Source organism: Cynocephalus volans, chromosome 4 (genome assembly GCF_027409185.1).
Source record: "Cynocephalus volans isolate mCynVol1 chromosome 4, mCynVol1.pri, whole genome shotgun sequence".
In the NCBI taxonomy this organism is placed as follows: Eukaryota; Metazoa; Chordata; class Mammalia; order Dermoptera; family Cynocephalidae; genus Cynocephalus; species Cynocephalus volans.
The window spans coordinates 157,317,176-157,344,485 of NC_084463.1; the positions used below are offsets into that span (position 1 = coordinate 157,317,176).

Here is a 27,310-nt window from a genome sequence, read left to right on the forward strand (position 1 = left end):
GCGGGGACTCAGCTAGGGAGACGGCCGGACTTGGGTCGGGTCAGCCCTTCGGTGACGCCAGGCGGTCAAGTGAGTGCGCGCGGGCGGCCGGCGGGGGTGGGGGTGGTGAGGGATTCGTTCCCCCTTCCCCGCCCCATTTCCTGCCAGCTCCGGACCCCCCTCCCCCTCGCGGCCTGGGAGTGTAAGGGTCACCTCTTCCAAGTGGCGAGGTGACCTGCCTCGGTCCTGGAGCCTGAGAGGACTCCCATCTTCCACCTAGGCCCCCAGGTTCCTAGAGTAACCCCGTCCTCTCCGCCTGCAGGGCGTCCAGCACCTTGTTTTGTGCCTGAGAAGTCTCTCCGTTGACTTGGACGCCCAGGAAGCCCGAAACCCACCGGCTGGTTCGGCGGACTTATGCCAAATGGCGTTTCTGTATAGTTAAACCCCTTTCTCAACCCTCCCCCGCTCCCAGCCGAGCAGCATTTTAAACTGGCCATTTCCGGAGGCCAATGCTGCCCCTTCTCTTGTCACTCCCTAGGCGGTTCGGTTCCATCTAGGCACCGTGGGCTTGTCGTGAGGCTTCCCAGAGCCGAGACTTGGCGCCGGCTTTTCAGGGGCTGATATCCAGAAGGCGGTATGGCTAGTGCTTAAGAGCGCAGTTTAAATCCCGGCTCCGCCCCTGATTTGCTGGGTGACTTTGACTTAATTTCCCATTGCCTCAGTTTCCTCATCTGCACATGGGTATCCTCGAGGATGTGGTGAGAATTAAATGAGATGATGCCTGGCCGGGCATGGAGTAGGACTCAGTAAATGGGAGCAACTATTATGATCGCCCTGCACCGAGGTGTGGCAGAGAGGTGCCCTACTTCCTGCACCCTGGAAAGAACAGGAGTTGCAGAGGAGGGCGGTGGGGCCTCCAATCCGGTGTGTGGTGTGGAGAGGAAGATGAGCCCTCTTATTCCTCGGTGGGATGTTGGGTGCTCTGGGTCTTTCTTTGCACAGGTTCTTAAACCGGCTGAACATGAGATTTTGCTGCTCTTCTCAGGAGACTGATTCTTGGATACTAACTCCTCCTTTCTCAGGGTCACCTCTGTTCTAACTTATGGTTAGACTCTTTTTAAATGGCCAAGCCAAGGTCTGTTAAAAACAAGTTTCCCCATGGAGGAAGTCCAAATGCTTTTTTCGACTTTGTGAAAGAAGCTCTCACCCACTTTGCCAATTTGAACAAATACTTTTTAAAAAGTTGGCCATTTGTTGCTTTCTATAGCTCCTCTGCAGACCTTTGGCTTTCTCAAACAGGTTTCTGTTTGCTGGCCTTGAACTGGGGTCCTGCACTTCACCAGAGCTGTGGTCTGGGTGCAGAGGAGCTGGTGGGAGTGAGAGGGATGTCACTGGAGAGGCTTTGCTCACGACTGGCTGGCTGCAGAGCTGAGGTCTCTGTCCAAATCCTGTGTGATCCTACCCATTTAGCCCTGCCCTGGTTAGTGCTACCCTTGGCATCTAGGAACAGGGGATGTGTATTGGCCTGTCCTAACCTGTTCAGAGTGAGTTCATTTGCTATTTCTTGTGTGGCAGTAGTGGTGGGGAGGGGTACCTGTAGGATGCAGGGAAATCAATGGATGGGATCATGGCTGGGGCTAGTTTAGATTGGTGGTCAGGTCCACCCTCAGGAGCTGAGATCCAAGCGATGAGGTGTGAGGCATACAAAATGGGAGACAGGATGTTGCAGACAGAGGGCAGAGCTTTGTTCAAGGAACAAAGGCTAGTGTGCCCCTGAAATCAGGCCCAAGGAAGTCCCATGAGGCTGCAACCTAACCTGGTGTTAAGCTCCGTGGCAGATCAAGGGTCAGCAATTAACCCCTCCTTCCAGGACCCTCCATTGTAGGTAGGAGGCTGAGCTGTGTGTGGTTCTTGGTTTTGAAGGTATAGATCAGGATGGTAGGTCACTGCCACGACAGGAGCCATGCCATCTGTTACTTTGGCCTCCCACTGCTGCCCATTCATTTGTTCTTTCATTCATTCACCACTGGGATATTTATTAAGCCCTTGCTAGGACTCTGATAGAATACTTCTTCCTTGTCTGGGTCTTTTGAGATGATTTTATGAACAAGTCTTGAGGATACCTGAGCTGCAAGTTTTTTAAGAAAGTAAAAAATAACTGGTTTTGTATTTTCTCTTTCCCGGTATTTGTAGAGAAGTTTTCTTAAAGGCAAGACATTGCTTATCAGTTCCCTTCATGTTCCCTCGTCCGTTCATGTTCCCTCGTATAAATATAGGGCATTTCAGCCCAAGGGAGAGGGCTGTGGGGGGTCCCTTGGAGAGCATGTCTCTGAACCCCTACTTTCTTACCCACTCCTTTGGAATGCAGAACCCCTGTTGTTCACTGGCAAGAAGGCATTTGGATTTGATGTTTTTGGGCTTGATGTCTGGGTTCATCGTGTGTAGTGCAGGGTGGCTGTGTCTTGGCCCCCACTTCCCCATGAGTAGGAAGAGGAGAGTCCACAGGAGAGTAAGAGCAGGCCTGTGTTTCGGCAGAGAGAGAGGGGGTACTAAGGGTGGCCGCTGTTTGTCCCTGATCCAGGAAGACAGGTGGCAGTGTCCTGTCACCTTCAAACCCAGAAAAGGCCATTTGTTGATACTAGAATTGGCTGGGAAGTGTGGAGTTATGGGGACACAGCCATGCTGTGTGTGTGGGTGGAGGGGGAGGCAGTTGAAGAGTGTGAGGAGAAGGACCCTTCTTTTTATGGAAATGAGGCCATAGGTTGGTGTTTGGAGCTGTGCAACACTAGGGAGGGGCCCTGGTTCAGGCACTGGGTGTTTGGCGGCTACTGGGGAGTGGGTGCTGTGGCCTGGCAGACTCTTCCCTGGAGAAGTTCCCAGCCCCCTACTCTGAGCTCACGTGCCTCTTGTTCCTCTTGTGCCTTCACCAGACAGAGCCACCATGGGGACAACAGCCCCAGGGCCCATCCACCTGCTGGAGCTGTGTGACCAGAAGCTCCTGGAGTTTTTCTGCAATGTGGACAATAAGGACTTGGTGTGGCTCAGGGAGATCCAGGAGGAGGCCGAGCGCATGTTCACCAGGTGAGGGCAGGGGCACAACGGTGGTGTGGGGATGCCAGGGGCTGCCTGGGCGTGGCGGAGGCCCGACCCAGTGTCATGGGAAGAGGAAGGAGAGGTTGTGTCCCTTGCCTGACTCACGATGATTGTTTGGGTATGGAGCCTGAATGCGCACCTGGGAACTTGCTTTCCTGCCATGTCTTCAGGAGGAAGCCCTGAGTGTCCAGCAGGTGACTTGCACATGGCCTTGGAGAGTTCACTTGGTGCTGGTCACCCTGGCTTGACCTGTCCCTGCCAGGAAACAGACGGGGGCCAGACTGGGTGGGAGTGGGGGCAGCAGGTCACAGGCAGCCTCAAGCATCCTCCTCCTTGTACCAAACAGAGAATTCAGCAAAGAGCCAGAGCTGATGCCCAAAACACCTTCTCAGAAGAACCGACGGAAGAAGAGACGGGTTTCTCATGTTCAGGATGAAAACAGAGACCCCATCAGGAAAAGGTAGGAGGGGCTGGGAGGCCAGGGGAAGGTGAGCTGGGCAGGTGGGGTCTAGGAGACTTGGTGCCTCTGGGAGAGCTTGATTCCAAAGGTGTTAATGGAAGCAGCAGCCTGCAGGAGTGGTGGTGGGTACCATGGGGGTCACGCCGAGGGGTGGGTGGGATGTCACAGGGAAACAAAGTGTGACCTAAGACCATGGGGTCCAGAGCATGTGTCTGTGTATGCGTGGTGGTGGCGGGGTAGAGTGGGGGTGTTTGATCTGGGCCGTGGAGGATGGGAAAGATTTCCAGAGGTGGGACAAGAAAGAGAGGCCTACCTTCTGTTAGGTGAGAGTGACCAGAGGTGTGGACCAGGTGTCTGGTCCCCGACCTTCCTATTGCCATACTTGTTCTAATGCCCATGGGAGTGATCGTGGGCTGCAGAGTGCTGGGGAAAGAGACAGGGTCCTGGGGTCAGGCCCAGATGTAAACCCTACCTCTGCCCCTCAGCAGCTGTATGTCCTTGGGTTAAGTTTCTACCTCTCTGAGCTTCCGTTACCTCATCCCTAAAGTGGGGGTAATAGCACCCACGTCTCGGAGCCATCTTGCACAGTAAGTGAGAGCATGTGTAATGTGTTCAGCCGGGTACTTGGTACAGTGTGACCTCGGGCAGTGGGAGGTTTGTATGGACTTAATCTCTCCCTAGCAGTCCTGTGAGGTCTGTGACATTGTACCCACTTCACAGTTAGAGAGGCGAAGCTCAGAGCGGAATGGCCCAGGTTGTCATGGCTAGAGGTGGCAGATCCTGGGCTGGAACCCAGATCTTTTGCCTCCAAGTCCTCTGATACGTACTCCACCCAAGCTGGTGGCTCCTGGGGAGACTGTGTACACCAGGTCGATTTTGGGGTGCCCCCTCTGCCCTGCTGGGCTGTCTCAGTCTCTGCTGCCTCTGGCAGGTTATCCCGCAGAAAGACTCGGAGCAGCCAGCTGAGCTCGCGGCACCTCCGCAGCAAGGACAAGCTGGAGAAACTGGCCACCGTTGGGGGAGAGAACGGCTCCATCCTGCGGCGGGTGACCCGTGCTGCGGCCGCAGCTGCAGCAGCCACCACGCTGTCAACTGCTCCTTTGCTCACCCCTGAGTCTCCCACAGTGTTGACCAAGAAGCCCGAGAACAGCGTTACCCAGTGCCAGCAGGTGCCCATGGTGATAATAGGTGCTGGTGAGCGCCAGACTGCCGAGCTGCACCTTGCCCAGCTCAAGCCTGCCCCAGCTCCATCTGAGGCTCCAGCCACAGCTCCAGCCTCCCAGAGTGTCCTGACATCAGACAAGGAATCAACACCCAAGAAGCCAGAGGCCGGGAGGCTGGAGTCTGTCACAGTGAGCTCCCTGATGTCTACACCCCATGACCCCAAGGGTCGAGGGGTCGGGACAGGACGGTCTGCCTCCAAGCTCAGGATTGCGCAGGTCTCCCCAGGCCCACAAGACTCGCCTGGCTTTCCAGACTCTCCGTGGCGGGAGCGAGTGCTGGCTCCCATCCTGCCAGATAACTTCTCCACGTCCACGGGCTCTGGCGCCAACGTGCGCTCCGTGCGGCGCAGCCTGATTGCCCCGTCCTCCCCAGGACCCCAAGTCTCACTGTCCCAAAAGTACCCCCTGGTGGCCAAAGAAGAAAGCACTGTCCTCAGGGCAAGCGGAAGGATTGCTGAGAAGACTACCCAGGAGCCGGCTGCCTCTGCCCGCATCATCTGTGAGTCGGGGGGCTGGGCAGTGGGCGTGGGGGAGGGGAGGCGGGTGGTCCTTGGTGACTGGCCGAGCTGGAGGGGGTCTGGGGGGCCGTTTAGCAAGGAGCTGTCCATAGAACTTTCTGTGATCGTGGAAGTCTCCATATCTTTGCTGTCCTGTGTGTCCGGCTATTGTGCCCTCAAAATGTGGCTACTCTGACTGAGGAAGTGCATTTTAAATTTTATTACATCTTACTGAATTTAGATTTAAATAGCCACACGTAGCTAGTGGCTACCATATTGGACGGTATAGGTCTAGTGCTACCTTCTTGTCTTACAGATGAGGAAACTGAAGTCCAGGGGGGTTGGCCACAGTGTCTCTGGTTAATGGCCATGTTGAGGCTGGAACGTGGGCCTTTGGCTCAGGGCCGGTGTGTTCCCTCCCTCCCCTCCCTTCCCGTCTTGCAGTGGCTACTTAGGTTCACCATGTTTGTGTGCCGCCTCCTATTAGTGAAACTGCTTTGGGTGTTTGGTCTTAGAGATGTGACTTCTTATTGCAGCAGGCTCATTCTGGGAGAGCAGATGACCACCCTACGACCGGGGCAGGTTATGGAAATTTCATGGGCTGTGTTCCTCATCTGTCACCTGGAGATAATCATAGCATCACTTTGAAGGGTCGTGGTGAAGTTTCCTTGATTAACCCACATAGGCTGTTTAGAATGGTGCTTGGCATGAAGGAAAGTCTTGATAATCATAGCTGCTTTGATCATCCTCAGATCTCAGCTCCAGAGACCATTATCCCTGTGGGGGCACATGTCATGAGCCACCGAGGAGAGTTGGGCAGCTCTGCAGGTCAGGGCTGGCTGCGCAAGGAGTGGGGTCTGAGTGGGGAGGGTTTTGAAGGATGGTTTCGCTTTTGGCAGGTGGAAGAAATGTGGGGATAGGTATACCTGGCAGAGGAACAGATTGTACAAAGACGCTAAGGCATGCAGCAGCAAGTGACAGGGTGTCTGGCGCCGTGTGCCACATGAGGAACTTGGGTTCCCCCACCGAAGCAGGAGAAGTGGTCCAGTAAGTGTGTTGGAAGGGTCCTGGCATGGTGTGAAAAATAGCCAAGAGAAAAGGCTGGAAGGAGGTAGGGAGACCAGGCAGAAGGCTGCTGCAAAGATCCAGGCCAGACGCAGGCAAAGCAGTGAGATGGATGGAGAGGATGGGCCAGGTTTAATATTAATGCATAGTAAAGTCACTGGCATTTGCCCGGCTCTTAAAGGTTCACAATAGAAAAGGCTGTCCCATTCGGTCCTCGCAGCAGCACCCTTAGCTTGTTAGGATTTCCCCACTTTGCACAGGAGGGAACTGAGGCTTAAGGAGGCCACTGAGCCTGCAAATTGGGAAGCTGGGGCTTGGGTCCCACATATTTCATTCCGTCCAGAAAGGCAGGTGCGTGCTGAGGAAGCCTGGTGGGAAGCCCCGGGTAGGGTGCAGTAGGCAGGTGAGGGTGCTTCATTTTGGCAGGGCTGTCCCTGGCCGGGTCACGCTGACTGTGAAAGGACCTGCTCCAGGGCTTGGGGCTTGGGTCTGCGGAGACACAATCTGGGGCATGTGTGGATGTGCAGTCTGGCACATCCAGTTTTGGATTCTCAGAAGGACCTAGATGTCTCAGTTCTGCCTTGGAGATTTCCTCAGGGCTGGATCTGATTTTGGAAGGGGGCCCATGGGGGCAGGTGAGCTTGGAGTTGTGGAGGCAGTGCTGTGCAGGGCAGGGGAGAGGGTCTCTAAGGGGCCCTTTTGTGCTTCTGGGTCAGAAAACCAGATCTTCAGCTCTTAAGCCCTTCCCATTTCTCTTGCCCAACCTTTCTGCCCCTTCCTGCCCACAGTGGGCTTGTGATCTGACTGGTGCACGTGATCCAGGTCTGTCTGACACCAAGCCCAGGGCTCATCCCCCTTCTGAGATGGAAGGAAGAGGGAGAGGAGGAGGCAGGTCCAGGATCTGGAGTTACACAGACTCTGGGTGACCTTGGGTATACCCCTTCTCTCAACCTCAGTGTCCCCATCTGTGAAATGGTGATAACACCTGCCTTGATTGAATGTGGGTTGAGAACCCGTCTTAGTGCTTGGTTATGGTACGTGCTTGGTAAATCTTATTTAAAGAAAACAAATGATAAACCCCAGGAACAGCTGTGTCCCCGAAACTTGGTGTAGGTGTGGCCAGGCTGACCCCAGCAAGGAGCTGCAGGAGTGCAGGGAAGCGAGGGGAGAGAACTCTTCCTGGAGGCCTTCCTGACCCCAGGCTCTGGGGCGTGGCTGGGCAGGCAACTTTAAGGTGAGATCTCAGTTTGGGTCCTCCCAGAACTAGCCTTTGACACAAGGATTTGAGTGCAACTCGATAATTTTGGAGGGGAAGGAAGCACCTGCAGAAGGGGAGTGGAGAAGTGAGACAGGAAGACCAAGAGTGACAGTGGGCGCAGGGACCTCTGGAAGTCAGCGTGGAGCACTAGCGTGAGGAGCTGCTGGGCAGAGCATGAACCCTGCCCTCCTGGCCTGGAGCATCTGCAGAGGGGGCTGGCAGGCAGCATGTGACAGGCAGGGGGCTCTGAAGTGGTTGGGCAGGGGACAGGGGCTGCTGTTTCAGGGTGTGTGTAACATCCTGTTATATGGCCTAGGCTCCTTGGGGCTCCCCAGCCACCTCTGCATTGGAGAACAGCCCCTTGGCCCCTCTGCCAGGCCTTAGGCTACCTCCCTGCCACCAGACTGGCTCTGAGTCTCAAATGATATGCACGTGGCACCAACATTCCAGAGAAATCCTGGTACTGGTGGAGTAGTCTGGAAGGCACATGGTGTCTTCTCGCCCTCTGCCCCTCATCAAGCAAGGAGCACTTGGGCTGGGATTGGGAGGCATGGGGAGATGAGGGGTGCCATGTCTTCTGGCTATAGACCCCAGAAGTGGGGACAGTCACCACCCATAGCAGCCAGCCTGGCCCTGTAGTTGTCCCCTCCCATTCCCCCAGCCTGGCTGGTAAACCGCGAAGGGTCCTTGCCTCTGGTCTCTCTGTGCCTTGCCAGTTTGCTTTAGCTCCTGTTTCCTTAGACCCTGGGTGCCACCTGACCCCACCCTGGCTGCCTCTTGGTCTTGCTCTGGCCAGGCTCCCGTGGCTCAGGGTGGTCAGCCTTCTTTGTATTCCCTGGAAAAACTCCTTTTTGCTGTCCCATAGACTCGGCAGGTGCTTTTCCTCCTTCCTAGTCCAATGGCTGTCAAGATTTGGTCCTAGCACCTGGTTCAAGTTTTAAAAATTATTGGGGTTTCCTGGTATGTATCATCAGGAAAAAAGAAAGATTGAGGACCTCAAAAGGCTTTGATTATAAGATTATATCTACTGAGAATTACTGTATTAGAAATTAAAACTGAGGAATTTAAAAATATTTTAAATATTATTTAACATCTTGTTTTTTATATTAATATTTTTAGCACCTTAACATTAAAGGAATAAAAATATTATTTAATATTTTGATATTAAAAATTAAAATACTAAGCCTATTACCTGTTAATATAAGATGTTTTATGAGAAAATAACTTTTCCAAAATGAAAATATAGTGAAGACACTGGCATTATTCTAAAGAGATTTTGCTAATCTCTTTAATGTGTGGCTTAAAGGAAAACAGCTGGATTCTGTGTTTGATCTGTTGCATTTTGCTGTTTGGGTGAAAGTGTTCGAAGGAAATCTAGTCTCACACTAGACGTATAGTTGGAAAAGGGTGGAATATCTTAATAGCTTTTTCAGATAATTCTGCATGTTCTTTGTTATTACACTCAATGCAACAAGTGATAGTTTCTTAAAGCTTCGTTGCCATGTGGAATCTGAAACCACGTTGGTGATTTCACATTGGACTGTCCTGTACTCTGAATGGCTTGTGACTTTATAACCTCAGACTTTGGTCATTTGGAAAATACCATTTTGTCGAGTTAGGCACATCTTTCAAATGTTGACACACTTCATTATATGTTAAAAAAAAAAACCAAAAACATTTGTTTTTTGATCTCATCAGAAAAGTCTTTAGGTATTGGGGAGCTATGAAGCTCCTGGTGGTGGTCAATACACGTTTTTCAAAATTCTACTTTTAGGTTTTTTTGGTCTCAATTTTTTATTATTGTCACCACATGTGTTGGTTGTTTCAAGTGGCAGACCCACTTCATTCATTTGTAAGAAGATCTTTTCCAAATCCCCTAGATTGAATGAGTGTAGTTTGTGGGTCGTTCTTCCACTAACAATGGTGTTCCATGAAAAAAGCGGCTAGCTCGGGTGGTGATGTGTAGACTTGGTTTGCCCACGAAGGGCATTTTGCATACTTCCCGCTTCATCCCACAGTATGTGAAAAAGACATGCTCTTGAGTGTAGGTTGAATAAAGCTCATGCGTTTCACCCCTTCAAGGACATTGTAAGTGCAGCTGGACATTGCGTGTGATACAGTGGAGGTTTGATGCCACCGCCCTGAGTGGTGCTAAGGGCTTCAGCGGTTTTACCCCCATTGCTTTTGGGCTGTCGGGGCAAATGTCAGCACAGCAAAAAGGGAAAATAATATTTTAGGATTGTGGTGAACATAGTCATGACCCCATGGATCCCCTGAAAGGGTCTGGGGGACTTGCAGGGGTCGGAGAATACACTCTGAGGAGCAATGGCCTGGCCATCTTCTCCCTCCCTCTCTTCCCCTTTTGTCTGTAAACTCCTGTTCCTCACATCAGATCCTTCAGACCAGCTTGGGTCCCCCCATTATAGGATTTCAAAAACCTCTGCTCTTCTCTGTCATTGCATGTATCGCAGTGTTGTTTATAGGATTATTTGATGGTTGTTATGAAGACCAGATAGTGGCTCTGTCTGTTTTGCTTACCATTGGGTCTCCAGGGCCTGGCCCAGGGCCCAGTACATCATGGGCACTTGATGAATATTTGTTGAATGAAAACCTGCTTTGTGTTGGGCCTTGCGTGGGGACTTGGGGGCCTAGAGCTGCGTCAGACATTTTGTCTCGGCCCAGTATAGTCCCATCCCATTGAAGGAGCTGAGATGTGCCCGTGGATGGGGCATGTTCCCAGCTAGGAAGTACCCAGAGGCATAAAGCCACCGACTCCATTGAGAATGCTGGGTTGAGTGCTGAGATGAGGGCCCAGGGCATGGCGGTGCCTCTGCTAGAGAAGGAGCAGTGGCCCAGTTTCTGCTGGAACCTCATTCCCTGGACTTTTTGGAGTGGCACCTAGCTAGTTTCTGATGGTGTCTCTTGTTCCTTCATTTCCCCCTTCAGGTCACAGTTACCTGGAGAGGCTCCTGAATGTTGAGGTGCCTCAGAAAGTCTGGTGAGTTCAGTTCTAGGGCTTAGGGACTGTCTGAGGGGAGGGAAGGGTACCCTGGGGACCAGAGAGTCAAGGTGAGACTAATGTGGAAGCATTTCCTTGGTCTGAGCCTTCTGTCCTCAGCCCTGATTGCCCAGGGATGCCCACCATTGGAGCCCTGCCCCCTGCCCTGTCTGACCAGGTGGCAAGTGATGTGGGTTTCAGGTCCTCCTGCAGCAGTCCCTAGGATTGCTTGTCGGCCTGGCTGGTCTGACCCCTCCAAGCCGGGTGTCCTCACCCTGGGTTGTGGGCTCCGTGGGTTGTGGAGGAGACAGAGCAGCCATGAGGAGCCACATTCAAATTGGGGTGGGGTGGAATGGGGGCTGGGGTGCTCCCCACCCCAGGATCACACCCAGCACTGCTTAGGGATAGGACAGCAACTCCTCTTCCTGGAGGCCACTCCCACCACCACTAAAAGTAGTCCCCCTCCCTCCTTGCTTTGTAGCAGAGTTGGGGTGGGGTCACAAGTGATTGGGTAAACCTGTTGGCTTTGCTGGCCCCATGAGTGGAGAGCAGTCCTCCAAAGAGGTGAGCACACCTGGACATATGAGGTTGAGGTGCAGCTGGGGACAGGGCCTCCATCCCAAATAAGAGCCCTGAGTGGGGTAAGATGGAGCCAGATTTGGAAGCTGGCATCCCTTGTACATCCAGCGAACCTCGCCAATGGCTGCTATCCTCTGGCCCTGCTTGGGGGCTATGGATTTGTGGCCCCTTCCCCAGGGAGTGGGGGAGGGGCTCACTGTGGGGGAGGGCTTGGACTAGCTGGGCTGGTCCCACAGTGCCCCTGCTCTGCTTTCAGCCCTGAGCAGGAGGAGCCCTGCAAGGAGGCTGAGCCCATGCAGGCAGCTGAACCAGAGGTAAGGCCGGCATGGAAGGGAGGGGATTCCTGCCCCCAGGGCTCTTGCCCTGTGCCACAGCCGTCCTCAGCCTCGGATTCCAGCTGGAGACCCCTAAAGCCTTGCTTCTTCCCACAGGTCCCCAAGAACGATGGGAGTACCTCATGGCCCCACAGGGTCAGCAGTATTGCCATTAGTACACCCAATTCCAGGCCTGCCGCTGGTGGCCAGGAAACACCCCCTGGGAGGCAGCAAGGTGAGTCCTCCAGACCTGCCGCAAGCAGATGCTGGAGGTGCAGGGGCCTCGGCCTGCCTCTCTATCTGGGGATCAGGGAGCCCCATTTTCTGGGCTAATAGGCCAAAGATAAATGATACCTGAGGGATGCACAGATCTCTGAATTTGTAAGTTTCACCTCCTGCATTTCAGCCGGAGCTGCTGCCAAGTGTCATGTTGAGTGGCCAGGAAGCAGGGGGACAGGCCTGAATTGGGGTATTATGTGAAGGTGCTAGCTTCAGGCCTTGAGCCCGCTCTATGGGGCAGTGGGCAGAACCACGGGCTGGGGCCTGAACACTTCCCTGGCCTCTTGTTGGTCTCTGCCACTGGCTCCCTTCTCACTTTGGAGGTCCTTCCCTGTCTAAGGAGGGCAGGAGAGCTGTGGGCTCCAGGAGCTGGTCTGGAGCCCTGCCTGACTTCCCAGGCTATTGGTGGGGGTGGGAGGAGGGGCTCCAGGGTCTGGGAGGGATTCTAATGTCTTCCCGGGAAGGGAGCTTCTCTCTCTTGTGTTAAGAGCACTGCAGCTGTTAGATCTTGAATATGGCTTCCTCTTCTTTATGACAGGTCAGGGACAATGGTCCTGCTAGCCCTACAGTCCCCAGGGCTGCTGCAAGGACTTTTTGGCTTAAGGGGTGCTTTCTCCTAGTAGTGAAACAACACGTACTGACGCTGCGCCCCACATGTTGGCCCTGCAGCAGGAGCCCTCCCCTCGTCCTGTCATGGTGGCACCAGCTGAAAGGGCCAGGAGGGGCAGGAGTTAGAAGCTGCACAAGGAGCTATTAGAGCCTGCAGCTTCTGTAAGGCTTCTGCACACAGCTCTTAGTGTTAGCAGTGGTAGGGGCCTCTTCCATGGGATTGTCTTGCCATTCTTGCCACAGAGGTCAGGCCCTGGTGGTGAGGGGTCTGTGGGCTAGGGATAGCATGCTGGGATCTCGGCGTCCACAGATTTCTCAAGTCTAGTTGGTGGCCGATACTTCTGCTGATGGCCACCCTGGGGGTTCCAGGAAGGGAACCTGCCCTTGCCGAGGCTGCTGTCGCTGGCGACACCTTCCCCTCCCCCTCCATGCCCACCCTGCTGCCATCACTCCTGCAGCCTTGCTGAACTCGCTCTCTTCACAGAAGCCAAGACTGACCAAGCAGTTGCGCCCAAAGAGCCACCTCATAGCATCAGGTTTGCATCTGGGAAGGGGCGTGTAGGCCACTTTGTTCCGAGGGCCCAGACGGGCACAGACCTTGAGTTCTAGTGCAGGGAGGGTGGGTGCATGGTCAGGGTCTCTGCTGCCTCTTGTCTGGGGTGTGGCCTGGGGCTCTGACTTAATGAAGGAGGCAGTTGTGGGACAAGCACTGGCTTGAGAATGGGGCGACCCAATTGTTGACCCTGCCCCTCTGCATCTCCCTGGCCATGTGACCTTAGGCTGCTCCCCTCCCTTTCTCTGAGTGGGCAGTAGAGGGTTGGGTGGAGAGAGCCCAGCTCTGCAGTCCCTTTCAGTCCAGAGTGCTATGGTGGGCCCAGTTTGTTCACAGGGGTAGCCTTTTATGGGGTGTTGTTAGGGTTGTGGGGAGGGTTGCTGGGTCAGCTCTTCCCGCCCCCGCCCCACCGGGGCTGTGGCTGTCTGCCCTGTGACGCTGCTGCCTGTGCCTCGCAGGAGGAAGCGTAGCTACAAGCAGGCAATGAGCGAGCTGGATGAGGAGCAGCACTTGGAGGATGAGGAGCTGCAGCCCCCCAGGAGCAAGAGCAAGACCCCTTCCCCGCCCTGTCCAGCCAGCAAGGTGAGCCAGGCTCCTCTCCCCACATGGTGCCCCGCCCCGCCTACCGCATCCTGAGCCTGGTCCTCATCTGCAGGTGGTACGGCCCCTCCGGACTTTTCTGCACACGGTGCAGAGGAACCAGATGCTCATGACCCCGACCTCAGCCCCCCGTGGCAGCGTCATGAAGTCCTTCATCAAACGCAACACTCCCCTGCGCATGGACCCCAAGGTGAGGGAGCTGTGCTCCAGGCTGGGCTTTGCTGGAGCCGGGGCCACATAGCCAAAGGCTCCAGTCTGTTTCCTAGTCTGCTGGGAGGAGCATAGGGCTGGGCAGATTCAGGTGTGGCCATTGGCTGCTTTGGCATTTGGGAACGCTCTCCTGACCTTGTGGGTTCTGACTGCATCCCAGAGGCTCAGTTGGCTCAGTATGAGCCCTGGGTCTTGAGCCCTATCAGACCACCTGCACTGCCCGTCCACCCCCACACTGGTGTGAGTGGCTCAGGTGAGGTACATACCTGGACACCTTCACAGTTGGAGGTGAGGGTTGGGTGAGAAGAGGGCAGGCGTGGAGCTCTGTGCAGGCCAGAGGGCGAGGCCTGGCCAGACTTGCCAGCTCAGCTGGTGCCGGGTCTGCCTGGCAGGTTGTGCCCCGACCGGCACTAACTCTTAGCTTTTTCCTGTCTCCTCTCCCCCACAGTGCAGCTTTGTTGTAAGTAAAGCCTTTTCCTGTCCTGTAACCTAGCTGCACCTAGCACTTACCTGCTGTAACTCTGTCCTCACACAACTGATGGCACTACAGAAGCACTAACCTCGCAGCGGGAGCAGCAGGAGGAGAGATGGAGAGGTGGGGGCCACGAGAGGCGTGGGGGCCCCGTGTCCTTCCTCTGCAGAGTCTCTGCCTTTGACTCTTCTCCCAGGAGGAGGCAGGTGGGGCCATGACCTGGGGCTGTTCACCAGGGCCACAACGTGGAGTGTTCCCCACAGCCATCTCCCTCCCTCTGCCCCAGCACTGGGTGGCCTCAGGGTCTGTGGGTCTGTGAAGAGAACAGAACTGAGATTTACTGGGTCACAGACCTGAGCCTTGAGATGGCGAATGATCGGGGAGGGAGGTCTGGGTCTATCACTGTGCTGGGTGATGGTGGAACTGTTTGGAAATAAGACCACAAATGCTGTTCTCTTCTCAGACACCTCACGGCTGAGCTGGGTCAGGCTGCTGGCTGCAAGTGAGGAGCCTGGGAGAGCTGGGGCCTACTTAACCTGCAGCCCCACTCCCCATGCCGCTTGCCAAGGCCACAGCCTCCTCGTTCTGTCAGTTCCTGCAGGAGTCCTGAAGGGCCTCCTGCTGCCACCTAGTGCTGCCTTGTAGCAGCCGGGAGGGCCTCTGTCTCTAGCTGAGGGCCTTGGTGAGGGGAAGGGCCTCCCAGCAGCTGGCCAGGTGACATCTGAACTTGCCTGTCCTGCAAGGCAGTCCATCCCCTCTGGTTAGGTGAGGTGACATCATGCTTTCCCATACACCAGTAAGTGGGCTGCATGGCCTTACAGGCCTATTTTCCTGCCAGGCCTTCAGGCCCGCAGCAGTGAAGAAGACTTGACTTGTTCCTCCTACTGGAGGCCACTGTGCCCCACCCAGACTGATGGGAGCCTTGCAGGTCACATGACCAGACTGTTGGGATCCTTGCAGGTCACATGACCGAGAGGCCCAGAAAGTCACCCTTTCCTACTTTGGGGAGCCCAGGTCCCTGCACAGGGCATCTAGGGGGCGTGGACAGTCATTAACTAGGAGGCCAGGAGCCAAGGAAGGTTTCAGGGCCCTTGGGACTTTAGACAAGTTTCCTAACCTTTGTGCCTACATTTCCTTGGCCACATAATGAAGAGACCAGTAGGTACTTCTTGGAGGTTTGGTGAACCCAAGAGTAATTGTGCCAGGAACCTAACACAAAGCTTGGTTTAAAGTGGTTATTGGCTAAGTGGCAGAGAGAGACTGCTCAGGTTATGCCTTAGATGCAGAAGGGGCCGCTCATCCTGTGGTTTCCTCCCACCCCCCACTGTGGCCTTGAGGGCAACCTTGGGAACAGGGACAAGTCAGCCCACTTTTGAGGGTTAGGGCAGAGGAGAAACACAGATTCTATGACACAATTCCAAAGCACCAAGTATTCTTCTATAAAATTTATAATGCAGCAGACGTTCTCTGGCCTGCACTGGGAAATTCCAGCACTCCAGCTTTGGGATGAAAACCTGCATTGCTGAGCCTTGTTGAAAGCTGGAGTCTGCTCGGCTCTCAGAGCAGGAAGAGAGGGTGGGGCTGGGAGTGCTGGTGCCAGGTGGACTTTGCTTGGCAGGAGAAGCAGGGTGGGGGCAGGGCCTTCGTGCTGATCCTACTGGGGTCTGGGCAGTTGGAGAGCGAGGGGCCTACTGAAGGCCACCCACACCTTCCACGTGGGGCCCTGAAAGGCCAGTGACCTCTAGGCCCCTTCTGCATCCAGCTTGGTTTCTGTGGCTCTTGGGGGCTGTCTTTCCTTCCATTTCTTTTTATCTCTTAAAAAATGTTTTATGTTGGAAAAAAAGGATCCTGTAGTAAAATGGACCTTTTTGGGGCATACAATTCTCTGAATTTTAACATATGTATCGATCTATGTAACCACCACCACAATCCAGAACATTCCCATCACCTACAAAACACCCTCTGTTCCTCCCCTGTAGTTTCCCCCTCCCCAGCCCCAGGCCCTGGCAGCCAGATCTGTTCACCATCACTGTGGTTTTGTCTTTTGAGGACGTCATGGAAATTGTATTGAATCATCCAATTCGTTTGGAGATTAGCTTCCTTTCCTCAGCACCATGCCCTTGAACCCTCCCAGATCATTGCATTTGAAGTGAGTTTCTTACACAAAGCATATAGTGGGGTCGGGTTTTATTTATTTATTTTTTTAGTTCATTCTGACAATGTCTTCTATTTGGTGTATTTATATTTAGTGATATCTTTGGATTTATGGCTATTGTTTTATTATTTTGTCTGCTTGTTCTCTTGTTTCCTTCTGTTCCCCTTGTCCTTTTGGGGGAGTTTCCTTGAACATTTTTTAGTGATTCATTTTGTCTATTGTGATTCTGACTGCATCATTTTGGAGAGACTTTTAAGTGCTTGTTCTAGGTATTCCATACTTAATTTTTCACTGTCTGTTTAGAATCAGTATTTTACCAGTTCACTTGGCATGCAGAAATCTCACCACCTTGTCTGCCTTTACTCTTCTCCACTGTATGGTATAGTTGGCTTATAAATTATATCTATACATCAACTACCCCATTAGACACATTATCGTTTCTGCTCTCAGCTGTCGAACATTCAAGAGAAGTCAAGAGGAGGGGAATATTGTATTATATTTACTCATATTTGCATTCTCTGTTGCTCTTGCTTTGTTCTAGAGGTTTCACGTTTCCTTCTGGCATCATTCCTGTTCTGTCTTAGGAACTCCTTTTAGCATTCTTTTAGAACAGGTGTGCTGGCAACAAACTCTCTAGTTCCTCTTAATCTGAGGATGCCTAGTTCACCTCTGATTTCTGTAGAATATTTTCAGGGAACATAAGTTCTTTTCTTTCACTGCTTTAAAAACTTTCTTCTGGCCTCTGATTTCTGTTGAGAAATCTTCAGTCATACAAATTGTCATTCCTTTACGGGTAATGTGTCCTTTTTCTCTGGCTGCTTTGAACATTTTTCTTTTCCTTTTGGTTTTCAATCGATTGATGTGTGTCTCGTCGTGGATTTCTTTGCTTTTTGGGGGGTTCGCTGACCTCACATCATAGGTTTATACCTTTCACCAAACTTGGGACATTTTCAGCCATTATTTCTTCAAATATTTTTTAGTATCACCCCTTTTTCCTGTCCTTATGGGATGCTGATGATAGGAACGAAGACTTTTTGGCATTGTCTCACAGTTCCCTGCGGCTCTGTTAATTTTTCCTTAATATTTTTTCCTCTTTGTGTTCAGATTGGATATTTTTTATTGACTTATCTTCCAGTTTGCTATCTTTGTTCTATCTTCTCCATTCTGCTGTGGAGCCCATCCATTCACTTGGAAAATTTTGGTTATAGTAGTTTTAGTTCTAAAATTTCCATTTGGTTCTTCATATCTTCTGTTTCTTTGCTGAGGTTATCTATTTTTCCAGTTGTCTCAAGAACGCCTGTGATGACTTGGAGAATTTGTGTAATAGCTGCTTTAAAGTCTTTGTCAAATAATTTCAAGACCTATGTCACCTTGGTGTGGTGTCTGTTCATTGTCTTTTCCCATGTGAATTGAGACTTCTGGATCTTTGCATGCTGAATATCCTGGAGATTTGGGGTTGTATCCTGGAGATTTTGAATATTATGCTATGAGACTCTGGGTCTTGTTTAAATCTTATGGAGAATGTTTTTTTTTTTTTTTTTTTATCCACATTGCAATTTAGCAGCGATTGACCTGGTTAGGTTCAGGCTGCAGGTTCCAGCCTGCCTTTTGTGGGGTATGGTTCCAATGTCAGTTCAGATTTTAAAGGCTTTGCAGTGCTGTTTGGATCTGTCCCCAGTGTGGCCAGTCAGCAGCCAGTCTGGGGCTTGGAAGGTGGTCTGTTAGTTTAGTTTTCAGTGTCTTTGCTGTGAAAAGTAGGTTCAGATCCTTGCATCTGCAGCTTGGAGCTGAGCCCAAGAGTTTATAAATTACCTGTGTTATTGTTTTTGTGATCTCTCCAGTGTTATCTGGTTCTCTGGGGCTCCCCTTTTCTGTGCTCTAGCCGGGAAGCTGGGGCATTAGTTACCCTGCTTTGCTGTGCGCTTCCATGAATGTGTCCAGGGCCACCTGGCAGGAGGACAGAGAAAGAAAAGAGCAGAGTTTGGCCCAAACTTTTGGGATCACAGCCCCTTTTTTGGAAAGGAAGGTTCTCCACCCTCAGAGTTTTGACTCTGCAGGTTCCTGTAACTGCTGCTCTCCCTGGTTACCATGGGATTACTTGTGTGAAAGGAGAGAATAGAAAAAAACTAAAAATAGGGTTTCCGCACTCTGAGCATTAGATGTTCTCCTTCTGGTCCTGAGGTAGAACTAGAGGCCTTTTCCTGGAGTTCTCTCTGTCTGCACTGCAGTGACTCCTTTGGAGTTTCAGGCCACATTGAGTTAGGTGAGAGGAAAACATGGCTAGCTGACTGCTGGTTTTGTGGTGCTTTAAGGTCTTCCCCAATCTATCCGCTAATGTTTACTTATCAGAGGCCTTAAATCGCTGCTCCTTGTATTCTGTTCAGGTTTTGTGGCTGCATTCAGTGGGAGAAGCAGGTGGAGTGTGATTACTCCGTCTTACCCATATCTGGGGCCCCTTCTCTCCATCTTTGGGAGGACTCTTACCTTGGGGCCAGGTTTCTAGGTGGGAATGTTTAGCAGGACCAGGCCCGGGCCAGGGAGAAATGGATAGTAACCGTCATGGCAGGGAGCTGGGGAGAAGCAGTTATTTGAGGCTCAGCCCAGAGGTGGGAGTCTGGTGGGAGGCAGGTTGGGGTAATGGGAGTGGGACTTCAGTTGGGCCCCAGCCCCATTCCCACTGCCAGACTGTTCAGGGCAAAGCACCAGTGTTGTCCTTGGTCAGTGAGGTCTTGGAGCCCCTGCTCATGCCCAGTGGTTGTGCCCCAATGGGCTTTCTGGATTTGCCCAGGAGGGGTGCCAGCATCAGTCTGCATAACCCACTAGTACTCTTTAAAAGTTGTTTTTAAAATTATTAACATAGCCATATCACAAGAAGTTTGGAAAATTAAGGAAAAAAATACAATCCCTAAACTGTCTCACTAACCTGTGGTACCTCTGTTAGCGTTTGGCAATATTTTATTTCTTGTCAACTTCTATGAAGTTGATATACACAAGGGAATGTGTGTGTATACACATAATATATGTTATAAAGCATAGTAGTAATAAATTAACTCATGTATCCACCACCCATGAAATAGAACATTAACCACAACTTTCAAAGCTGCCTTTCTGTCCCTTCCAATTCTCATTCTTGGTTCTCTTTTCAGATGTTTATATAGTTACCCTCAGCACACGGAGCTAGTTCTGAGCCTGCTTTTAGTGCTGCTCTCAACTTGGCAGAGCCCACTCGAGGGCACTCATGATGCAGGCCCTTGGAGGCATTTGGGTCCTGGGAGGAAAGACTGAAGCCACAGGCCTTGGCCAGGATGGGGACAGAGGGCATGTGGGGTGACTCTGCCCCTAAGCAGCATTCTGAGGCTGCTGCCCCCAGGCTGAGGGCTGCTGGGGCTTCTGGGCTCACTTCCCAATCCCCCTGGCTACCGCAGGAGAAGGAGCGGCAGCGCCTGGAGAACCTGCGGCGCAAGGAGGAGGCGGAGCAGCTGCGCAGGCAAAAGGTGGAGGAGGACAAGCGGAGGCGGCTGGAGGAGGTGAAGCTGTAAGTGGCCTGGCTCCCGGCCCGGTCCTGCTCCTCCTGGGTGGAGCTCCCCGTGACAGCCTGGTGTCCCACAGGAAGCGGGAAGAGCGCCTCCGCAAGGTGCTGCAGGCCCGCGAGCGGGTGGAACAGATGAAGGAGGAGAAGAAGAAGCAGATCGAGCAGAAGTTTGCTCAGATCGACGAGAAGACCGAGAAGGTGTGAGCCTGGGCTGGTGGGCGGCCAGGCTTCAGGCGGGCTGTGCCCAGGTGGGGCCCAAGCCACTCAGGCATGACAGGGCGAGGGTCAGCACTGGACCCCTCAGCAAGTTACGGGTCTGACGCCCTGTATCCCTCTCCTGTCTGTCCCATGGGCCTTGGAGGCCCTTCTGAGCCAATCTGGAAGCTCTCTGCTCTGGAGTTTCTCGGTAGCCCTTTGTGAGTGGTTGGTCTGGCGCTCCTGGATAGGACCAGTTTGTGGCTGTCCTCTCCCCTCGGCTGTGGGGAACAAGCCAAGTTTGCAGGGACATGGAGTGCCTGTCACCAGAGTCCTGTGCCCCACTCTGTAGGGTTAAGTGAGGGGCTGCTCCAATGGGCATATGTGGGTGGGTTCTGCAGGCCAAGGAGGAGCGGCTGGCAGAAGAGAAGGCCAAGAAAAAGGCAGCGGCCAAGAAGATGGAGGAGGTGGAGGCGCGCAGGAAGCAGGAGGAGGAGGCTCGCAGACTCAGGTGGCTGCAACAGGTACGAATGCAGGCGGGCATCCGGCGAGAGGTGGGGCAGGACAGACACTGTCTTGGTGCCATGAGGACGTGCTGGACACACTCCATTTTGTGGGGCTGATCTTGGTGGATTTGTTGCTTCAAGCTCAGAAAGAGGTTCAACAAATGCCTGAGGGATGGGGATAGTGACTGTCACCTGCCTCCTGTCTTCTGTAGAAGGGGCAATTTGAGGGTTAAGTGCATGCACTTGGAGCCAGACTTCCTGCCTCAGTGCTCCTATTTAATAGTTGTGTGACCTTGGGCAGGTTACTCGACTTCTCTGCTTCTGTTATTTCAAGGAGCAGTAGTGGATATCTATTTGATAGGGTTGTTCTGAGTGTTAAATGTGCTAATGCAGAGTGTTCAGGTAGCCCTGGCATGTGCTAAATGTTCTCTATGTGATTGTTGTCATGATCCATCCCTTGAATATTCCACCTGTATGAGCGGGGGCCTACCTTTTCCTGTGAACTGTCAGTCCTGTAACTCTAGGGAATGCAAATCTGTCATTGGGATTATATTACTGATAACTAAGGTGTATTATTTACTCTGTGCTAGGCACTGTTCTAAGTGTGTTATGTGTATAAACTCAGCTACTCCATGAGGTGTAGGTATTACTGTTGTCCCCATTTTATGGATGAGGAAACCATAGACAGAGGGTTTAAGTGATTTGCCCAGTGTCACACAGCTAGTGAGTCTTAGCTCCAGTCTGTACCATTGCCTACTAAATGTGCTGCTGCAGCTGAAGTTTTCAGGCTAGTCAGGGTGATTCTTGCAGAGCCTTGCTTGCTTGAGGTGTCCCGTGGCTCAGCCCATGGTGGTGGCTGATGCGAGAGGAGCCTGGGTGGCCAGTTGGGAGGAGGCCCCCTGCCCCTCCACCCCTCTGGCCAGCCTTTCCTCCCTCCCTGCGGGCATTCTGTGTTGCCTCTCTGGCCTGGGCTGGCCAGAGCTCCCTGACCTTGCTGTCTGTGTCAGGAGGAGGAAGAGCGGCGGCACCAAGAGCTGCTGCAGAAGAAGAAGGAGGAGGAGCAGGAGCGGCTGCGGAAGGCGGCCGAGGCCAAGCGGCTGGCTGAGCAGCGCGAGCAGGAGCGGCAGATGGCAGAGCAGGAGCGCAGGAAGGAGCAGGAGCGGCTGCAGGCTGAGAGGTGAGGGAGCCTGGCGTGGCCATCACCTAGACGCAGCCCCCACCTCCACTGGGGGTTGCAGGTGTTTTCAAGGCTTCAAACCCAGATGCCCGCAGCTGGCCGACCCCTGACTAAAGTGCACCTTGGCTACAGGAGATTCAAGGAGTGGGGAGGGGTGTGTGGGGGGGACACTCGGGTTTTGTCTGGTTCTGCCTTCAACAGCACGTGCTGACCCCTTTGGTGTCTTTTCTTCAACTGACACAGAGGTGAGGGTGAGGTCAGGACAAACTAATATTTCTCAATAGGGCCACCATGGGCTTTTTGGGCAGGAGATATCTTTGGGGTATACTGCAGGATGTTTAACATCCTTTGCCTCTGCTCCACTAAATGTACCTTCCCTGGTGCTGACAGTAACTTAGGTTGGCCCCCCACCAGCATTTCTAGACTGTTGTACATTGGGAGCCATGGGTCTGGGAGCCCTGAGGTCTTCCAGCTGTGCAGATGCAGTGGTCTCTGTGCTGTAGATAAGACTTCCACATTGAGTTTTGCAAGCATTTATGTAGGGCTGACCCTGTGCCTGGTTGTGCTGAGGCCTGGGGATGCCGTGGGCTGGGATATATGTAGGATCCTGAGCCTGTGAGTGTAGATGCAGAGAACCTGGCCCGTGTGCGTGTGCAGACGCGCAGGCTCAGCAGCTGTCCTCTCTTGCCTCCACCTCTTGGGAAACCCCAGGCAGCACTGTTTTCTGTGTCCATCTTCATGGGAGGCTGCAGGCTTAATGAAAAGTGAGGGGTCACAGCCAGAGGGCTTCAGTGCATCAGGGCTGTCTTCTGTTTCTTATTGATCGACACAAAGTGACCCTGGTCCTGTAGGCAGAGTAGAGATAGGAGTCTAGGAAGGGGAGCACAGGTAGGTGGCAGCTAGTGTGCTTTAAAGATTGCATGGTGCTGGGCAGTGCTGGGGCATTGAGGGGTGATGGTGTGACAGTCACAATGGTTGGCAGCTTTGGTGGTACCAAGCTATGTGCTTTACACATTTCATTGTTTAATCCTCACTTGAAGCCTACTGTGGTGTAGGAACCGTCATATTTCCTCTTCACAGAGGAGGAAACAGCATCACAGATGTGAAATGACTTGTTCAAGTTCACAAGCTAGTGAGCTGTGGAGGTGACTCCGCAACCCCCTGCTTCATGCTTGGAGTGGGTGTCTGCCCTGCAGGTTAAGATAATTAGGCTGGCACAGTGGTCTCATTTGATTCTTTTGATGACCCTGGAACAAAGATGTTAAGGTCCCCATTGTACAAAAGAGAAGCATCAGGCTCAGAGACTTAAGTTGTGTGGATGAGTCTGGGTCACATTTTGGTGGACTCCAAGGCTGGGCACCCTCTCATGCTTGCTGCACCCTCGGGTGGTTATACACACTCCTAGCCTGTGGGGCACAGTGCAGCTGTCGGTTTCGGTCTGCCCATGCTGTCATTCCGTCTTCCAAGACATGTCCCGCTGGGTCTGGCTTCTCTGGTGGGGCTTCGAACAGGGCCAGGGCTCCACTTTCTGCCCTGATAGGCTCTTGCTGGGTCCTCAGGGAGCTGCAGGAGAGGGAGAAGGCCCTGCGGCTGCAGAAGGAGCGGCTGCAGAAGGAACTGGAAGAGAAGAAGAAGGTGAAGGGGGGTGGGGCTGGGGGCTCCCGTGGGTTCTGTGCTCAGCTGTGGGCTGTGGAGGGCAGGGGAGGCCTGATCTAGACACCTGGTGCAGAGGCTGCCTGGCCTTCCTTGCTGCTTGGGATGGCAATGGGGGGAGGGCAAAGAAGCAGACAGACAGGTCTCTAACATCCCGTTGCTGGCTGGGTCCCAGGAAGAGCAGCAGCGTCTGGCTGAGCAGCAGCTGCAGGAGGAGAAGGAAAAGAAAGCCAAGGAGACTGCAGGGGCCAGCAAAGGCCTCAATGTGACTGTGGATGCGCAGGTGAGGCCCCCACGGTGGAGAACACACCACTCTGATTATTCTCTTCCCAGTAGCTGGAGGCATGGACTATACTGTATGTTAGGAACCTAAGAAAGAAGACAGATAAAATTGGCCTACTTGTTTTTATAATTTTTCATATGTACTTATTCTAAAAGTAGAATTTGTAAAAAATAAAAGAAACTAAATTGTATAAAAGAGTATAAAGTTAAAAAAAATGGGACCCTCAGAGGAAAACACTACTAAGCCCGGTGTGTATCCTTCTAGCTGTTGCAAAGGAAGTGAGTGTAGACACACTGACCTGGAAGAAAGTTTCCAACTTACCTTAATGTGAGAGAGGAGGAGACAGAGTAGTGTATGTTCTGAGACTTTTTAAAATTAAGAAGTGACCACTGAGCCTTTTTGTTTTCCCCATGAACTGAGGGGATTCTACCCGAGCCCCAATGCACCTTGCTGGTGAGTTGCAGGAATGCAGTGGAGGGGGAGTTGATGACCGCATATCTTTTTTCCAGTCTCCGGCTTGTACCTCCTATCAAATGACTCCACAAGGACACAGGGCTCCCCCCAAGATCAACCCGGATAACTATGGGATGGATCTGAATAGTGATGATTCCACCGATGACGAGGCCCATCCCCGGAAGCCCATCCCCACCTGGGCCAGAGGTAAGCAGGGCCCAGAGCTCCCTAGAAGACTTGGGTCCTTACCTGTCCTCACCTTCTAGGGCCCTGGAAGTCCTGGATTGGTCACTACAGATGTCAGGTGGTTGTCATGCTCATGGGCTGAGGGCTTGAGGTATTGACCTGACAAGACTGCATCGGGCCTTGGGCAAGTGCCTAGAGGAGGGCGGGGCGCCCTATGGTTAGCGGGCTCATCTGAGGACCAGAACTACAATGTTGTGCTGGCCCTGGGCAAGGCATGCTGATGGGCATTCTGACCTGGACTCTGGGCCTCTCCTCAGAGTCCCACCTGGCAGGGCTGATGAGACTTGGATCCAAATAAGCTACCAGGGGCAGGAGTAGATCTGAGAGTGGTAATGGTTTTGGGCAGAGCACTAAGAGCTGGAGCCAGGGGCATGTGGCGAGCTGGAGAAGGCAGGAAAGGCCCTGAGGAGGGGCGGGGGCACTTGTGCATGGTTTGACCCAGACTTTAAATAGGAGTGTGGGTAAATGTGGCTGTGCTGCCCTGGGCCTGGGTGCAAGGCCTGCTGGCATGGAGCAGGGACCACTGCACATAGTGGGAGCTGTGCAGCGTTTGCTGAGGTGAGGGTCAGGGCGGGGTGCAGATCCCCCAGAGGGAAAGACCCACAATCCCACAGGGGGTCAGGGCTCTGCAGAAGACAGTTTGCTTCAGTGAGTTTCACCTCATTTGTACTCCATAGTACCTGAAATTTGGCTTTGTCTCCTTAACTACTAGCATTAAGTCATTCAGGAGGTGGCAGTGATCAGGGGCAGTGCAGCTGTGGAGCCAGACGGCCAGCAAAGTTGACCCTGGACAGCTTACTTAGATAGCTTCCTCATCTATGAAATGGTGGTGATATCAGACCCAGATGGGAAGGTTTTCAGAATGAAGTGGGTTAGTGCATGGGTGGTCCTGAGTGTGGCACCCGGTGCCAAGCATGCTCTGGGTGCACATCCCGCCTCCTGGTCCCCCAGAGTCTTCCCCAGCCTTGTTGGCAGGACAGTGCACTCCCACAGCTTCAGCACAGAGGTTCCCTCAGCCTGCACCTGCACCGTGGGCCCTATGGGGTTAATGAGAAGGAACCAACCACGGTGGTCGAGGATGGCATCATGAGCTTAAGTTCCGGAGCTAGACCTGTCTTCAGACTGGGCTCTGCCAGTTAGTAGCTGTCTGTGTTGGGGCAGATCTCCCTGTCTACAAAATGGTGAGAATAAAGTACCTGCCTCCCAGTGGTGGTGGGGACAGTGAGCTTATGAGCTTGAGGATTCAACCAAGTGCCTGGCTCTTGCGTGCTCTTGAGAACCTTTGTTCAGGTTAAGCTGCCAGAGGATGGCAGTAGGTGTGAAATGAGAGCAGCCTCAGCATTAGATGATGTCATAGGCTGGAGGAGGACTTTGAAAGAGGAGCTATCTTGTGACCCAGCCCTCTGCGTCCCCTGCAGGCACCCAGCTCAGCCAGGCCATCATCCACCAGTACTACCATCCCCCGAACCTTCCGGAGCTCTTTGGAACCATTCTCCCACTGGACTTGCAGGACATCTTCAAGAAGAGCAAACCCCGCTACCACAAGCGCACCAGCTCTGCCGTCTGGAACTCTCCACCCCTGCAGGGCTCCAGGGTCCCTGGCAGCCTGGCCTACAGCCTGAAGAAGCACTGAGGCAGGCCCCTGGCCTTCTCGGCAATCTTAGCTCCCATCTATGTCTATCTCTCTTCTCTGTGTTGGTCTAGTGCTCTCCTGCCTGGCATGCCATCTCTGAGGGCTTGATCTGGTGTATATAAATGTGTTCTGTGTGCTGGGTATTTCTGCTACAGGTAGAAGGTGGCCCCCGGCCTGTTTGGAGGATGGTCTTGGTGGGTGACTGGGGAAGAACCAGGGCCAGCCCTACCTGGCCGCAGGCAGAACTCTGTAAATAGGTTGTTTTAATTCAGTTGAATTTTAGCCAGTAGTGTTTGAGAGCTAGATTAATAAAGTATGTTCCTTCAGCCTTCTGTGGATATCATGAAGACTGGGGGCCTTGGCATAAGGACCTGGCCCCTGGCCCTGCAGCCAGGTGTCTCAGGCCACCACTGGGCTGTAGGAGCAATGCACTGTTCCTTCACCTTCGGTGTGCGTCAAGATACCTGATGTAGGGGCCACCCTCAGAGATGCTGATGCAGTGGGTGGTTCTGATGCTTGGACAACCCCCAAGAAACACTTCCATTACTTTCCTGATGGGGCAGGTGACGTGCTTCCTGTTTTTCTGAGGTGCTTGTTCATTCGGAAGGACCTGGGTCTTGACACAGCTCTGCCACTTGTTCCTCAGCCTCTTCACTCCTCAGGCTCCATCTTGCTGCGTGGGTGGTGAATGGAATGTACTTGAGAAAGTGTATCTGCTGCTGCATCGTGAGATCTGATTAGACAAGGGATGTGCCTTGAAACCACCTTGGGAGCTGTGCTTGCAAGCAGCGATATTTCCCCAACAAAACCATTCACCCACTAATGAGTGCTTAGCGCCAGTGAAAGGAGGCCCTGGTCCTGCCCTGCTAGCTGCCTGCTGTGTTCTGTGCATACAGTTTGCTGCTCTGGCCCCTCACATGGGTTGGTAAACTATCCTTGTTGGCCAAATCAAGCCACGTCAGATTTTTAAAGTTTTATTTGACACACCCAGTACAACTGCCCATATGTTTACCTTTTGTCTCCAGCTGCTCTGCTTTGAGGGCAGAGTTAGGTCATGCCACAGAGTTCTGTGGCCAGACAACCTGAAAATATTTACTATCTGAACCTTTACAGAAAAAGTTTGCCAACCCCTGCTTTAGGACAAAATAAAAGCTAAGTACGGAGTGTTAAAAGACGAGGAAATAGTGAACATAATAGACTGAAGTCCAGAAGATTGTACCCATGCAAAGAAAAACGTTCATTCAAGTATAGTTCCACAATTGTAATTTGTTCCATATGTTCTCTGACT

General features: G+C 52.8%; 1 protein-coding gene across 1 annotated transcript; it reads left to right on the plus strand.

Annotated features, from left to right (window-relative positions):
• On the plus strand, positions 1-27,310 carry INCENP (inner centromere protein). The gene is made up of 18 exons (XM_063093757.1): positions 1-69; positions 2,910-3,060; positions 3,419-3,532; positions 4,464-5,254; positions 10,522-10,573; positions 11,409-11,466; positions 11,584-11,701; positions 12,839-12,890; positions 13,366-13,489; positions 13,563-13,697; positions 19,770-19,879; positions 19,954-20,074; positions 20,473-20,595; positions 21,585-21,754; positions 23,314-23,389; positions 23,583-23,690; positions 24,200-24,350; positions 25,808-27,310. Exons 2-18 carry the CDS (start codon positions 2,921-2,923, stop codon positions 26,020-26,022), a joined length of 2,658 nt encoding a protein of 885 aa, XP_062949827.1. The 5' UTR covers positions 1-69; positions 2,910-2,920; the 3' UTR covers positions 26,023-27,310.

Excerpts from the sequence above, each read along its gene's own strand:
- INCENP (XM_063093757.1), top strand. The coding sequence starts at position 2,921 with ATGGGGACAACAGCCCCAGGGCCCATCCACCTGCTGGAGCTGTGTGAC. Across the intron at positions 11,467-11,583 it reads TGCAGGCAGCTGAACCAGAG|GTCCCCAAGAACGATGGGAG; the intron begins GTAAGGCCGGCA and ends TTCTTCCCACAG. Across the intron at positions 11,702-12,838 it reads ACCCCCTGGGAGGCAGCAAG|AAGCCAAGACTGACCAAGCA; the intron begins GTGAGTCCTCCA and ends CTCTCTTCACAG.